This window comes from Phalacrocorax aristotelis, chromosome 4 (genome assembly GCF_949628215.1).
Source record: "Phalacrocorax aristotelis chromosome 4, bGulAri2.1, whole genome shotgun sequence".
Taxonomy (NCBI): Eukaryota; Metazoa; Chordata; class Aves; order Suliformes; family Phalacrocoracidae; genus Phalacrocorax; species Phalacrocorax aristotelis.
Genome location: NC_134279.1, coordinates 71043502 through 71057829, shown reverse-complemented (window position 1 = coordinate 71057829; position 14328 = coordinate 71043502). Strand labels below are relative to the sequence as shown.

At 41.5% G+C, this 14328-nt stretch overlaps 2 protein-coding genes across 8 annotated transcripts in view; one reads left to right on the top strand and one right to left on the bottom strand.

Moving 5' to 3' along the window:
• The window catches only part of MAN2B2 (mannosidase alpha class 2B member 2), a 39446-nt gene extending 33482 nt beyond the window's left edge, over positions 1-5964 (bottom strand). For 3 of the 6 annotated variants that reach the window (XM_075091913.1, XM_075091914.1, XM_075091916.1), the window contains exons 1-3: positions 5772-5964; positions 2211-2357; positions 164-229 (exon numbers count right to left, since the gene is read on the bottom strand). In XM_075091913.1, the coding sequence (XP_074948014.1) occupies positions 164-229; positions 2211-2357; positions 5772-5897 (339 nt within the window). In that variant the 5' untranslated portion in view covers positions 5898-5964. The remainder of the gene's footprint in view (positions 1-163; positions 230-2210; positions 2358-5771) is intronic. The other 3 variants (XM_075091915.1, XM_075091917.1, XM_075091918.1) reach the window with 1 other exon arrangement.
• A 3344-nt stretch (positions 5965-9308) lies between these two features.
• PPP2R2C (protein phosphatase 2 regulatory subunit Bgamma) overlaps positions 9309-14328 on the top strand; it is a 204063-nt gene continuing 199043 nt past the window's right edge. Inside the window, exons 1-2 of one of the 2 annotated variants that reach the window (XM_075091905.1) lie at positions 9309-9468; positions 9629-9709. In XM_075091905.1, the coding sequence (XP_074948006.1) occupies positions 9453-9468; positions 9629-9709 (97 nt within the window). In that variant the 5' untranslated portion in view covers positions 9309-9452. Of the gene's footprint in view, positions 9469-9628; positions 9710-14328 lie in introns of those variants that run through there. The other variant, XM_075091908.1, reaches the window with a different exon arrangement.

Here is a 14328-nt window from a genome sequence, read left to right as displayed (position 1 = left end):
GGCTCAGCATTCATAAATTAGTTCCAGCTGACTGTGGTGACTGATTAGCATGCTGGCAGACCAGATAACTGATATCTGGTGTCAGCACAGAACTGGTCCTGACCTACATGAAAAGCATCTGTGGCTATTATTCCCCATTTGGATGGGTGTCCAAAAAAAATACCTCTGATCCAAACTTTGGGCTGTGGAAACTTTTTCTTAATGTAAGTTTTGTAGAACCACTGAGAGGCTGAAAACACAAGAAAAATAATTCAAGTATTTAAATAATATCCAGTCCTAGGAAAAAAAAAGAAAACAGTATCTCTAAGGTCAGCAGAAGTGCTTGTCATGAACTGGGCAAAAGGGACAAGGAACTGAGAAAACAGAAACAGCAGTACTACAAGCAGCAGGCTGCTACAGTAGATCATATCTGAGGTCCTTGAGACTACTACTACTATCCTTACATCATCTCGCCCCTACAAACCAGACAGAAGCGGTTGCATACCTTTTCTCCCCCCTACGTAAAACACTCAGACATCAGCGATAGGAACGGTTCACACAAGAAAAAATTGTGGAAATAATATGCACTGAGGACTAATAGGTTCATATCTGGCCAGATGAAAACCAGAGAGCCTGTACTACAGAAAATCATTAATGCTGGAGATCAAGTGGAAAAAAGCAGGACAGTAACCTGAGTGACCTAATTTCAAGGCCCAATATTTGCAACTTGCTATGTTAAAAACATGCCATTTATCAGCAAGCACGGTAGTTCTTAAATATTATTAGAGATTAAATGTTTGACATAGAGGTTTAAGAGGAATCTGTTTTAAATAATTTTAATTTTCAGAGAAGCAAATATAAAGTAACTAGAGAAGTGACTAAAAATACATAAAAGCAACAACTATCAGTAATTAGGCTAGGAAATTAAAGGCCAAATTATATGTACTAGTTTTGCACTGCTGAGGTCACATGTAATATACATTTACTCTTCTGAATTCCACAGAATAGCAAGAATAAATACTAGAAACACAGGCCCTTACTTTATATTTGGGTTACAGCAGCGTAACATACTTGAAATAAGAGCAACTTACCTTAGAAAGTTAGAGTACTCTTTTGTCCCTGCACAAAGTAGTTCCTACGCTATTTTCTTTACTTGCCCCACCCCAGACTTACAGTACAGGTTTCTAATTAAAAACAGACAAGAAAATTGTCCTGCAACAGGCAAGTATGGGCAAAGTGCCCACACGAAAACAGCGAACTGCCTATACACAGCAAAACCCCTCACACAAAGGTCAGCTGCACACAGGTGGTAAACTATTATTTAAATACTAAATATTACAGAAAATTCAGAATTTAGGGAAGGGCTAGGTTAAAAAAACAGAGAAGAGGTGTCTTTCTTGCATGATGCTTTAAAAAAACCTGAAATGTAAAGTACTATAAGGAATATGCTGCTGTTGCCTGGACCCTGGTAACAAAACCGACCATGGAGTTCTGGGAAGCTCCACCTGTATACCCTCTGGTTTTAGGGTCCAAAACTTAAACATCTTGCACTGCAATGCAACATGTGACCAGCTACTAGGCTACCAGCCCAGCCTTTGATTTCAGCATGTCTGTTTCATGCCAGAGGAAAGAAGAAATGACAAAACTTCACAATGTCTTTACTACGAAAAAAACAATCCTCATATTAAAGCTCTAAAGGCTGAAAGGGATCACAGCTTATAAATAAACAAACTCAAGAAACACTTATTGTTGTCGAATCTACAGCAGTCGAATCTACAATCTTGCTGCATCTTCCTTGTGTACAAATGGCAGGCTTTTGAGCAGCACTTAACTGGAAAGAAAAAAAAGTTCCTTCTTGCGAGCAGCGTTATGCAGCAGTTTATAAGCTTCAGATGTTTAACAGATGTTGGTACAGCCTCTTTTAGAACATCTCACATCTCACACTACCATGCCTCCAAATAAGGAAGCCACCGATGAAACAAGAATTGTAAAGTGTAAAGAGTCTTCAGTGCAAAGGTTACTACCTCCTACTGCTCTGATCTATAGCTGGGGTTTTAACCTCTTGCAACTGCCTTTAGATTTAATGTCCTTTCACAAGAAGTACCAGATTCAGAGACAGCTTACACAAGACCAGGGCAAAAAGCAAATGGTAAACTACTCTGCCCCTCCTTGTCCCCTGAAAGGAGTGTTGATTCTTTGTTACCAGGAAGTTTGGCTCTGGAACAACTCACCTGCTGCTTATACTTATCTGTGGCTACTGCATCCCACCAAAGTCGAAAGAATTCCTGCTCCACAGCAATAAATTTGCGCTGCTTTCCTTTCATTAGCTCTTCTACAACAGAGCTGTAGACATTTGCTGCATAAGCATGCATACTTTCCTGAAAAAAAAAAATGTAGAAAATAAACTCTATGATTGCCCATATTAAAGGCTGTTTTGGACATTCATTGGGCTTGACAAGAAATATCAAAAACCTCACATTTGTTTCCTTTCTACATTCAGAAAGACCAAGTTCTCTCTGGTTACGTACAGCCTGTGGGCCCTGCTGCTCCAAAATACATCCTCTGACTGGGGACCTGACAAGATCGTAGTTTAGCTTCCCCCAAGATGAGCAGACACCAATACAAGCTTTCTCTTTGACGTACTGGGAACAGCTTACCCTGTCCCTCATTGCTTACCTTAAATCAGCAATGCTATGAATGATAAGACTTTGCACTAGCATAGTTAAAAAACTCACATGCACACTTCAACCTTCCATTTCTGCTCTTCTTTTGATGGCCTGAATTATCAGAATTGTTTCTTCAGAGCGAGTATGACTGTGCTGCGGGCGTGCACTGTATTAATACGGTGATACATATACTGTAAATTACACTATTATGGCCCTAGAAGCTTCAGTCATTAAAAATAACTCCATTTCGTTTGATGTTTCAGAATGTAGTAAACCCAAAATGGCCAAGGACTCTTAGAATGAGTTTGACTGTTAACACAGAAACATCCAGTGTGAGAATTTGTACATCTATCCTGTCTATGCCATTCCTAAAGCCACTTGTATTCCAGAATGGGGCCTATGGATTTTATTGGAATGCAAACATGACTCCTATATCCATCAAATAACCTACCACACTGTTATATCCTATGATATGGTATCAAATGAACAACATCACGTTAATTTTAAAGTTGTGTACGTTAAGATATTTTATGTTCGTGTATCCTTGCCCGAACAACTTCTGCTGACCAGATCCAGTCTTCCACCCTTTACTTAATTTCAAAGCGATATAGAGAACCTAGAATTTCCTGCAATGTCTGCATTTTCTTGCAACAAAGTTATCTGCATGTTATAGCATGTTAAAATATAGTTATTTTAACACTAACCATAACATTTTTCTTCTTAAACTACTGGTACTTGCTTAAGAATGCACACCGCAATACCTACACATACATCTGAAAGTGACTGACATGCAGATCTCTCACCCACCTAAAACTACTGGGCATGGTATGCAAAATATGAATCTACAGTTTTAATTTAGGCAAGTTTCGTATATGAAAAATCACATTTTGAAATAAGAAGGGGATGACGTGATCCAAATCAGAAGTGAACTTTTCTTAACACCTTGCTTTCCACAACTGAAATCCAGCTATCTTTGTAAAAATGCTAGAGTATCATTAGAAAAGGGAAAATATTTTGAGTGTAGGAGGAATGGCTTAAAATACCGTAGTGCTTATCTAAATAATTACTTGTTAAATGATTTCTTGATAAGTTCTTAACGTTTTTTCAAAATCAAGATGATGATTAGATGCTCAATACAAAGTAAAATTTTAGCTACGGGAACAGCTTTTAAGTTATCTAATACTCAACAGTGACACACTCAAGTGACTGCTAAGGAATTTTCATTTTTTCACTGGCAATTGGCTACAAACAATAGATCCTAAAATCCAAGTATGATTACAACAACAGGCTCAATTTTAGTTCTTAACAGTTAAGTGGAGTACACTAGGTATCAAGAGCTGAACAAGGATTTTTCAAATATAATACAATATCAAATATTCTTTGTGGTAATTTACTGAAAATATTTTCTTGAGGTATTTTGGAGATTAAGGCAAGCCAGTCTTTATTCTGATTCAAACTACACTGGAATTAAGCACTAAGGTATTACCCAATCCTACAAAGTTTATAAATCCCAGTCATCTGGGTGGGAATTGAAAATAATTGTTCTCACAAACCACAATACTTGCAAGTAACAATAACAATTTTCTTTTTAATTCATATCCTCTATCAGCTAATAAGATACTCTGAAACAATAAGCAGTGATCCAGTATAAATAATCAGGTAAGATTTTACTTATTTAAATACAGATTTTAAACTTCTACCATGACGTAAAAATTGTTCTGTACTGCATTCTAGACGATGGTGAAGCGTCTTTCACACCTATGGTAAAATACGTCAGTGAGATGCCACATCTTATATAAATTATGGTACCACTGCTATCATCAGATTGCAACAGATAACTTTGAGAGGAAAAAAAAAATATTATACATCCAATACCAGAATTCTCCATCAATACTATAATTTCCAGCACACAATGAAGATTGCTATGTGATATCATAAATAAAATACTTATTTTTCACATAATAAATGTAGAAATGAAACACACAAAAAACCAGTATGTTGTCAGTCATGAGTAAAACCTAATAACTACGCAAACAAAAAACGTTAAATAGGTTGGGATCACATTAGTATTCCACAGAGAGTTACCTTCAGGTTTCACTTTATTACAGAAACATTTGAAAAGGTCCACAAGTAGTCTCTGTGGTTTTTGACTACAAGAATTGCTGAGGCTTGTGATTTAATAACAGAGGAACTAAGGCTTCAAGCAATTGCATGTTCTCAACAACAACAAAAAAAATTGTGTTCCATTTCTCTCAGAGATCTTCGACCACTAACGGACCCAAAATAAAGATCAGTTTTGTGTTCTCTTATGCAATTTCTGAGGAGTTTGAAGTACTAAAGAAATTCACTAACCTTTCCTAAAAAGAGAAGACAAAATTCGTGCACAGAAGAAACTCCTTGCTGAGCCACTAGCTCTTTTCTATTAGTTACTCTTAAACATCTGATGCCGTATCACTCTAGCAAGTGAAGTATCCACAGCATCATTCACATAAACGGTAGAAATTTATACTAATGAATAATAATTCAGGATTTTGATTGATAAAAAAGGTATTGACGCTCCACCCGATTTATTTTGCTCTACATCTAATTCATTTAGCAAAAATTACTTTACTACTACACTTCCGTGGCACCAGGACGATGGCGCCAGCCATCGAGGACCTGGGACCCCGCTCGCCTCTCTGAGGAAAGACAGAAAGTTTTCCTGCGGTTTTGGCTTAGTAACAATATAAACTAAAAGACCAAGAAGATCTGCCACAGAATCAAAGCACGCCACCAAACAGATTGAAAATTTTTCCTTAAGAAAAAAAAATTTAAATCCCCCAGGAGCATCCTGCAGACCACAGGCAGGCGCAATCCCAGAATTCACGGGCGCAGCTGCTACGCTGTCCCACGCTGCGAACGAGCGCCGGGACCCCGAGACGCCAGGCGCCGGAGCCGGCCGCAGGGCAGCCTCGGCGGGAGGCGCACCCAAGGGCGGGCGCGTTTCCCGCAGGCGTGGGACGGGGCAGGCCGACACTACCCGCACGGCTCTACGAGCTTGAAGGCGCCGCACTTAACCGTGCAGCGGGGGGGCTCCGCCCCGCCACCCACCCCTACCCCAGCCGGCCTCGCTCCGCGGGGGCCCACCTGCACCGTGTACACCCAGCCGACGTCCATGTGGCTGTGGGCGACCACGAAGGCGCGCAGCTCCCCGCGGCCATCGGCCCGCGAGAGGAGGCTGAGGAGGAGGAGGAGGAGGAACAGTGGGCGCATGGCGGCTCAGGGGGCTCCCTGCGCTCCCGCCGTGCTTCCGCGTCCCGCCGGCCCGGCACCGCCTCCCGGGGCGGGGAAGGGGGTGGGGGGAGCTGCCGCCCGCTCCTCCGGCTCCTCCGGCCGGCGGCGCCGGGCTCGCTCCTCAGCGGCCGCCGACTTGCTGGAGCAAAGCGAAACAAAACGGCCGCAGCAGTTTTCCGTTCGGTGAGAGGATTTTGAGGCGCTCGGGGTGACTTTGCCTTAGCCCCGAGTGCCCTGCGGGTCCCCGAAATCCCCGCGGCGGGATGCGGGAGCCACCGGGAGGGATCGGCGGCTCTGGTGGAGAACTCTGGGGCTGGTGTTCTTATAAAACTCTATTGCTTAGAGAGATACCGAGTTCTGCATCTCGGACGACTCTAAATCCTTATGGCTTTTTCTAAAAGGAAATTCTTTTGTTCTGAACGCGAGTTCTTTATTCCAGGGTACATAATAGTTCGTTACAGATTATTGTTCCCGTCTCTAAGGTTTTGAAGTTGTAGGAATGTTAAATTTTATGTGGTTGACCTTCTGATCCCATTTAAATTGGTTTTATGTCTTGTCTTATTGCTGCCAGGGAGAGGCGGACCCTGTGCTGAGAACTGAAAAGGTAGACTCCTGTGTCTGCATAAAGTTCTACTGAAAATGAAAAAAATCCAGGCCAGAATTAAAAAATGTTGTAGGGTAATGTAGCCCAAAGAATCTCCTCAGAAATTTTGTCTGCGGTTGCACCAGCTTCTGCCCCATCTATCATTGTGATATTAAAATCCAAAATAAACTACTCTTTAAAAACTCTTTAAAATACACAGCAGTATAATTTGACTACACTGCTTGCATTCTAGTTTGAGTAAATTACACGCTTTTAACAACATTACACTCCTGAAATAAAGAAAAAAAACCATACCAAACTCTTCGCTCATTTCCAACACTGCAGAAGTACAGGACATCAGATGAAGGTGGCACCTGCTCCCGCCTTCAGTTTTATTGATTTAGCATTACTGGTTTCCAAACCAAGTTGTACCGGTCATCTTGCTGAAGGAAACAATCACAAATAGCTTAAGAGTATCCAGCTACAGACTTACACTGATAAAAGATTAATTCATACTGGACCAGCTGGCACTTGGGTGTAAATTAACCCATCTCAATATTCAAGATACCTGTAGAAACAGGTATCATACATTGTAAATGCGATTTGCACCTATCCCTCATGTTAGGAAGAAAAAAAGATGTGTGCTCCATTACATGCCAAACTGGGTGAATTTTTTAACATATAAAGTTTATAAATGTTTGAAGTCCAGAATGAAAAATGCTATGTAAGTCAGTAATACTGAGTTGAACAGCACAAAATTGCTACATTTTATAAAAATTAAATTAACATGAATGGATTCTCCCAGAACAGGACCCTTGTTTGCTAATCAATATGGTAGATTAGAGTTTTCTCCAAATAGAAGAGGCTAACACTGGAACACTAAGGTTAACTTTATTTATGACGATACCTGGCGATGAAGGGCAAGCAAGGTCTGTAGGTAATTTGTAGGGGAAGTTAGTATCACTGTAAGCAGCTGGATGAAGATTTACTTTAATACAGCTCTATGATGCTCTCTTTTTATCCCCCAAATCATCAGCTTAAACCTTTTCAGTTCCAAGAAAGCTACTGCACATCCAGCAAACATATGGCTTAGGGATATATATACACAGCCTAAATGAACGGGTGTTCTTTTACCTCAGAAGGCATTATGGTCTTTGTAATTGAGGTGAAGTTCCCAGGAAAGCTGCAGTGTTGACATTTTGCTTTGTTTCTGAAAGTAGCTGAGAATGTTTGCAGAATGTTACTCCCATTTTAAACCTATTTCTTTCAGAAAGTGTAATTGTCCTCCTTATTCTTTCACAAAGGCCACAGTGTGACACTGTCTTGGATGCAGTGGAGAACAACATAAATATTTGAACAGAGTACTTTCATTAGGAAAAATTGAATCAAACTGTCCACAGTTTACACACTTAAAGGTGTCAGGAGGGTCTCCACTTGCTGCAAAAAGGGATGAATGTAGGTATATCAAGTAGAATTTATGTCAAAAATAGTACTGCTCCACCATTTACGTACTGTTTCACACATAGCAAAAAGCTAGATGGAGGAGCCAGTGTAATTGTGCCATGACAGCTGCCTACGTTGATATTTATCTTCTTGTTGGCTCCTAATCTCATAGAATGGCTTGATTATAGTCTTCCTGTATTATTTCTTAAGGTTTTCTCGTTTACTCGTACAAAGTGTGTTTGCTCCCTCTGACACGAGCTGTGCTATACGTGGGCCTCTGAACTGTCACCTCAAAAAGACAGAAGACGTAGGCAGGATGCTGCTAGCTATAAGCTAAGCAGTCACAATCGTATTAAATTAGATACCAAGAAAGCCAGGTGGTGAACAGAATAATTAATATACCTTTGTATTTCCCTCCTGTGGTGTTTTCAGGGAGGATGTGTTAAAGAATAAAGAATATAACATAAGTTTGCTCAAACTGATTGTTTCAGTGTTTTAAAATTTGCCATTCCCTTAAATGTTCTCCAGCGGAGGCAAAGGTCACTACAGAGAGCACTTAAGCTTACTTGATAACAGGTTTGCTTTCTTGCTTACCTCTCATGGATGCTGTAAAGACAGTTTGTGGATCCACAGGGGTCCATGGACCAGATGAAAACCACTTTCTAGTCTTGCAGTAATTTCAGTGTATATAAAACCTCACAATTTACATGGTATTTGCAGCCTTTGTCCATAAGATAGCCTACATGGCCTGGGGATGGTAAGAGAACTGGAGTGAACGTCATGAGGAAAACGCAGCTGCTGGTGCTTGGCGTGGTGAGCCAGGAGGGGCTGTACGGACGCTAGCATGGGTGACACTGGTGAGGCCCTGGCATGTGGTGTTCTCCAGGGGTTGTGTCCAGGCCCCTGGTGCAGCTGGGGGTACCCACCCGTGGACGCTGTGCTGGCCATGATACCGGCTGAGGCACTGTGGAGGGACGTGGCACAGCCGGTGGCACCCGATAGGGAGTTATGACTTAAGTTGAACACACAGCAGGGAGAAGCCTCTACTGAGGGCCGCGGAGGGGCCGGGAGGAAGGCCGGGCCGTGCCATCGCATCCCGCCGCCGAGGCTGGGTTTCGCCTCAGGCAGCGCTGCCGCCCAGCCCCACCCGCCCCGCCGGCAGCTCGCGGTGCCCCGCTAGGGGCGGCCCCGCCGCCAGCCCCGGTCCCCACTGCGGCGCTGGGGCTACCCTTCGCCCCCTCACACCTGCTGGGGCCGGGGCCGGGGCCGCGGTGGGGCCGGGCGCGGCGGGTCCTGGCGAGGCTGCGCCGCCTCCGCCGGGAGCTCCGGGCGGAGCCTCCCCTCCTTCCCGTCCTCCCTCCCGCGGCTCCTTCAGCGCCCCGAGGCAGCGGCGGCTGCCTGCGCCGCCCGCTCCGCTGGGAGAAGGAGGAGGCGCCCCGAGCTACCGGCGCTGGGAGCAAAGCAAATAACAGTTCAGAGCACTGGGCGCCTTTCGGAGGGCAACACACATGTCCCACAAGCAGGGTATCTGGAAACGCCCTCTCTGGTCCCCTCTCGTCCCTCCGTTTCCCCCTCTGCCCCCTCCATCTCTCCTCCCCACTCCTCCCCTCCGCCACCTTCTATCCCTTCTTCCTCCCTCAGTCCTGGGAGCCCTCGACTGACCGTGCCTTTCCTCCCTGCCCAGTTGTCGGCCCCCCAGGCGAGAGCGCAGTTGACTGGTGCCTCTACCAGCTCAATGGAGCAGCCGATTTTGAGGTCTCTGAAGGTGAGTACAGGGGTGCTGAGGTGGGGCGCGTCCCCTTGGCCCCGGCTGGCGGCACGTGGAGAGATGTGGCTCGCTGGTGGGAGAGCAGCGGTGGCAGAACATGGCAGCTGTTGGGGCGTGGGGCTGGCGGCACGTGGAGAGACGTGGCTTGCTGGCAGGAGAGCAGCAGTGGCAGAACATGGCAGCTGCAGGGGCGTGGGGCCTGTGGGACACGAAGATGGCGTGTGGGCCCAGTGCGGGAGAGGAGGTGGGCTGGCAGGGGGTGGCCACCCATGGTTTGTGTGTGCCAGTCCTTGCCTAAGTGTCTCGGCTGGTTTTGTTTTGGTTTTTTGGGAGAAGTCGGCTTTTGTAGCTAGCGGCCCAGGTGGCGTCAGTCCCCTTAGCCTTGTCATCGGTGACTACTGGCGTGAGGGAGGCTGCGTAGTACCTGCTGGAAAGTTTTCTGGCCTTCCCCCCACATCCCCCTTTCACTTTGAAGAGATAGGTAACCTGGAAATTTTAATTTTTGAATATTTTGTGATTAGAAAAGGAACAGACTTTGGATGCCAGGGCAAGAAAGTCTCCCCTCTGTCTCTGAACCACATATGATTTTGTACATGCAGAGTATTTAAACTTAGATGCTAACCTATATTTTCCAGCATGCCAGATGCGTAGAGTGCAGTGTCTATGAGCATATTTCAGTGCCTGTTTTCAGGGAGTTAAGTCAAACTAGGGCCTCATCTCGATGTTTTGGTTTGTTGGTGTTGTGCATTTACTGTTTGTAAAAGCTTAAAATTCATCACAAGTATAGCTGGACTGAAAAATTTTCCAATGCTGAGGAAAGTGACACACTGGAATAGATTGGCTTTAGGTTAGACATTAGGGAAAGCTTTTCAACAGTGAAGCACTAGAATATATGGGGTAGGTAGACAATGAAATCTGGCTCACTTGAGATATTTAAGGTTGTTTCAGAAACATGGGTTGAAGTGATAAAGCTACAGATCTTGCCTTAGGGCATGTATATAGACTACCTGTTTGGGGTCTCTTGTAGCTTTATTATCTCTGAGTCTGTGGGATATGAAGTTTTGTGTTATGTCTTGTGTTTTGCTGTTTGATTACTTCTTCCCAGTGTATTACTAATAAGCTACAGCTTGTTCAAGGCTTTGGGATAAGTTTATGTTTTTTCCCTCAACTATTCCATGGTGGTTTATATTTAAAGATATATTTAATAGTGTGTGTAATTACACACACTTGCATGCTAAAACATTTCTCAAAATATGTTGTGATTTTGTGCCTAGATTAATTTTTTTTTGTGTGAGACTGCATACCAAACCAGATGTGATGACGATAGGTGGGGGTGGAAATTACATCCGTGTGAGGGAGTGTAATGAGTGAGTGACAGCGTTTCTTAGGCATCATAGAATGTTGAAAACAAGCTTTAGGTTGGCATTTACTTTCATTTAAAGATCTGAATGAGTAAAATATGCTTCTTAAACTTATTTGTCTGATAAATATCAGTGTTTCAGCGCTGCTTTGAGACTATAATGTTTTCTTCTCAACAGGTGTTTCATTCCTTTGATTTTTTTTTTGTAATCTTTTGTCACATTACATAATTTTTTAAATTAGTGTGATAACCCTGACTTCAGTTCTCTTTAACACTGGCAATTTACGGATGCCAATTTTACTCCATGACTTAAATGGAAATCTTACATGTTTTCTCCTCTTCACTGGGCATGGGAGTGTGTGAAATTCAGAGAACAGGGAACAGGCTGAAGCAATGTAGTTTGGTCACATAAGCTATAAAGTCAAAGTCATGTGCAGGTAGTAAACCCTGTTTATGTTAATAGGATCATATATAACTATGACATGCATTTTCCAGAAGACATTTTGTCTATCAAATGCCTATTAGATGATATCTAGGAGCTCAAACAGCAATATGATCAGCATGCTTTGCAGAAGGGAAAGCAACATTTAAAAGAAAGGACCACTATGGCAGGTGGTTTGACCTCTTTTGCGTGTCAGTGTTTTGGATAAAGTCCAAACCTTTTCCTTTGCTGAAGTTTGCCTCTAAAATAACTTAAGGTTCAGTTTGGTTCTGTGTAATTTTAGCTTAAAATGGGTTGTTCGTATGACTTCTGATGCAGATTTTTTTTCCTACTCTTAACCCAGTTCCCTTTACTTTTCAGAAAGGCTACAACTGTTGTGATTGCAGCTGCATTAGTTAGGACCACCTAACCAACGGACAGAAAGACTAGTTAATCTATATTGAATATTATTGTGTGTTTATCTGTCTAGATATATATCTGTGTAGATAAACATTTACATACTAATATTTTAAGTTCAGTGAGTCCTCTGGGCACCTCTTGCTGCTTTTGCTGTTGAATGCATGCAATGGCCTTGCAGAACCCTATCAGTTAGACTTCAGAATGGTGTTCTGCAACATTACTGTCTTAGACTAGGAAAGCAAATTATTCTTTTTCCAAAAATAGATGTTAGATGAAAAACATTCATTTACATAACAGAAAAGCAAAATTGCATATTTCAGATGGAAGGAAAAATAGAGCATAGTAAGTAAAATATCACAATCAAAGCCAAGATAATAATGTTTGATTTAGTCTTGCTGTGTTGAAACAAAACCCTGTTTCAAATATTGCTACTTCTATAATTAACGTCTAAGTGCAAAATATATTTTGTTCATGCTAAAGATCTCAAAGTATTTTGCTCACATTAACTGCAGCCTTACAAAAGCTGTGTGAAGAATAGTATTACAGTATCCATTTACAGGCTAGCAAAATGAAATACAGAAGTTAAGGATGTGATTTTTATAGAAGCTGAATGTCAGCTGTTAGGCAGTTAGTGCTTGGGACTTCTGAAAAGTCAAACCTTGTACTGTTTGCCCAGAATATCTAGTGGACTGTTAACAGGACACTGTATTCCAGATCGTTGGCTTTAAGTTCCAAACCACATTAACTTCTTGCAAACTTTGTGTAAGTTAAAGCATGTCTGAGATATTTTATGCTGTGACTTCTAAGCTGGCATTACGTTATTCTAGGTAGCATAACATTCAGTAATGATTATATAATGGTTAATGAAAAGATTGAGTCAAAAATAATATTTTTAGTTTTTATGCTAAAGTTAGCTCATTGGAGATTTGAAATTGGTTTACAGTGTAAATTTGTTTTTTCATCCATTTTGTAACTTTATATTCTTGTGTGGCCGAAAGCCCTGTTAACATGAGTGCCTAGAGAATTGTGATGTGAACTTTCTTGTTACTTACCTTATGCTGCTCTAACATTCTCTTTTATTCCTGAGTAATTTCAAGAGAGATTTATTAAAAAGATGAGATTAATAATATACTATTTTGTTGTAAGGATATGTTTGAATAATGTACCATTTGAAGGAACTAGAAGACTTGTGAACTGATGAATATTAATTTAATCACTGTCGGGTTTACCTCCAATAGCTTTTTGTTTACTTTAGTTTTCAATCAAAGACAGTAAGTCTGGATTTGGTTCAATACTGTCTTTTCCATTATTACATGAACTCCATGGAAAGCAATGTGACTGCACAAGCTTTCAGCTGAAGTAATGTCCTTGTGAGTCATGCCTTCATTAGCAGGGTCTAATTAAATACGAAGTCTCCATCTGTAGGTGCTTCTGTGCAGGGAAAGGGCTCCTGCTTCAAAAGTGTTATCGTCATACTTTGCTCCCATTATGATGTTATATGTGGCTGCGTAAGACCAGACGCAGTAAATGACTCTTTACAAGAAAATGTGGGTATTTGATTATACTTCTATTTGTTGCTGCACAATTTGATGTTAAGTGTCAATATGAAAAGTTAGGCATTATAGACAAAGGGGAAGGATTAACGTATGCTGAAATTATAATTATTCATATGATAGTTTTACTTCTAGTGCTACTTATCTACAATAATAGTCCATTTTGTGATATTTTTATCAATTTTTAATGGAGTCTTTGTTTATACATGGCATGGGTTTTGTAAGAATCTTCAATTATTTCTGTACACTACTATAAAAAAAGTATTGAATGACAATAAAATACTGGAATGTATATGTACTTGTTATGAAAAGGAAAAGGTGAGTGGCTTATTTACATCACTAATTTGTTGTTTCATAATTTTGTGTTTTGATTAAGAATTTGTTTGATTTTTATGGAATAAATGAATTTAAGTACATTAAGATTATTTAATTGCAATGATTTATAAAATCCTCGCTTTCTTAGAGTTTCTATTGGAACTTAATATGGGTGCTAGAGTGTATTTTCTCCTAAGAGTCATTCAGTGTCATTTGACCATAAAACAAATACTTTGTTAATTATTTTCTTTTGTAAATACCTGACTGAAGATGTTAGCTCCTTTTCAGTAACATGGAAAGTGTTGTTGCTGTTTTGCTGAAGCTTGAAAAACTGACTAAGCTTTTTTTTAACCAGGTTTTAATATTTTTCTGCCCTTTTCAAGGAGTCCACTCACTCCCTTTAATATGCTGTACTTGTTTAGCTAATTCTCTGGCTCTTTGACACCAGAAGTTGCAGTCTTCATCATCTCAGTTTCCAGAATGTGGTCTTCAGTCAATTGCCTTTTTACTCTCTAATCTCCTGTTGATCCTTTTGCTTTCCTTCCAG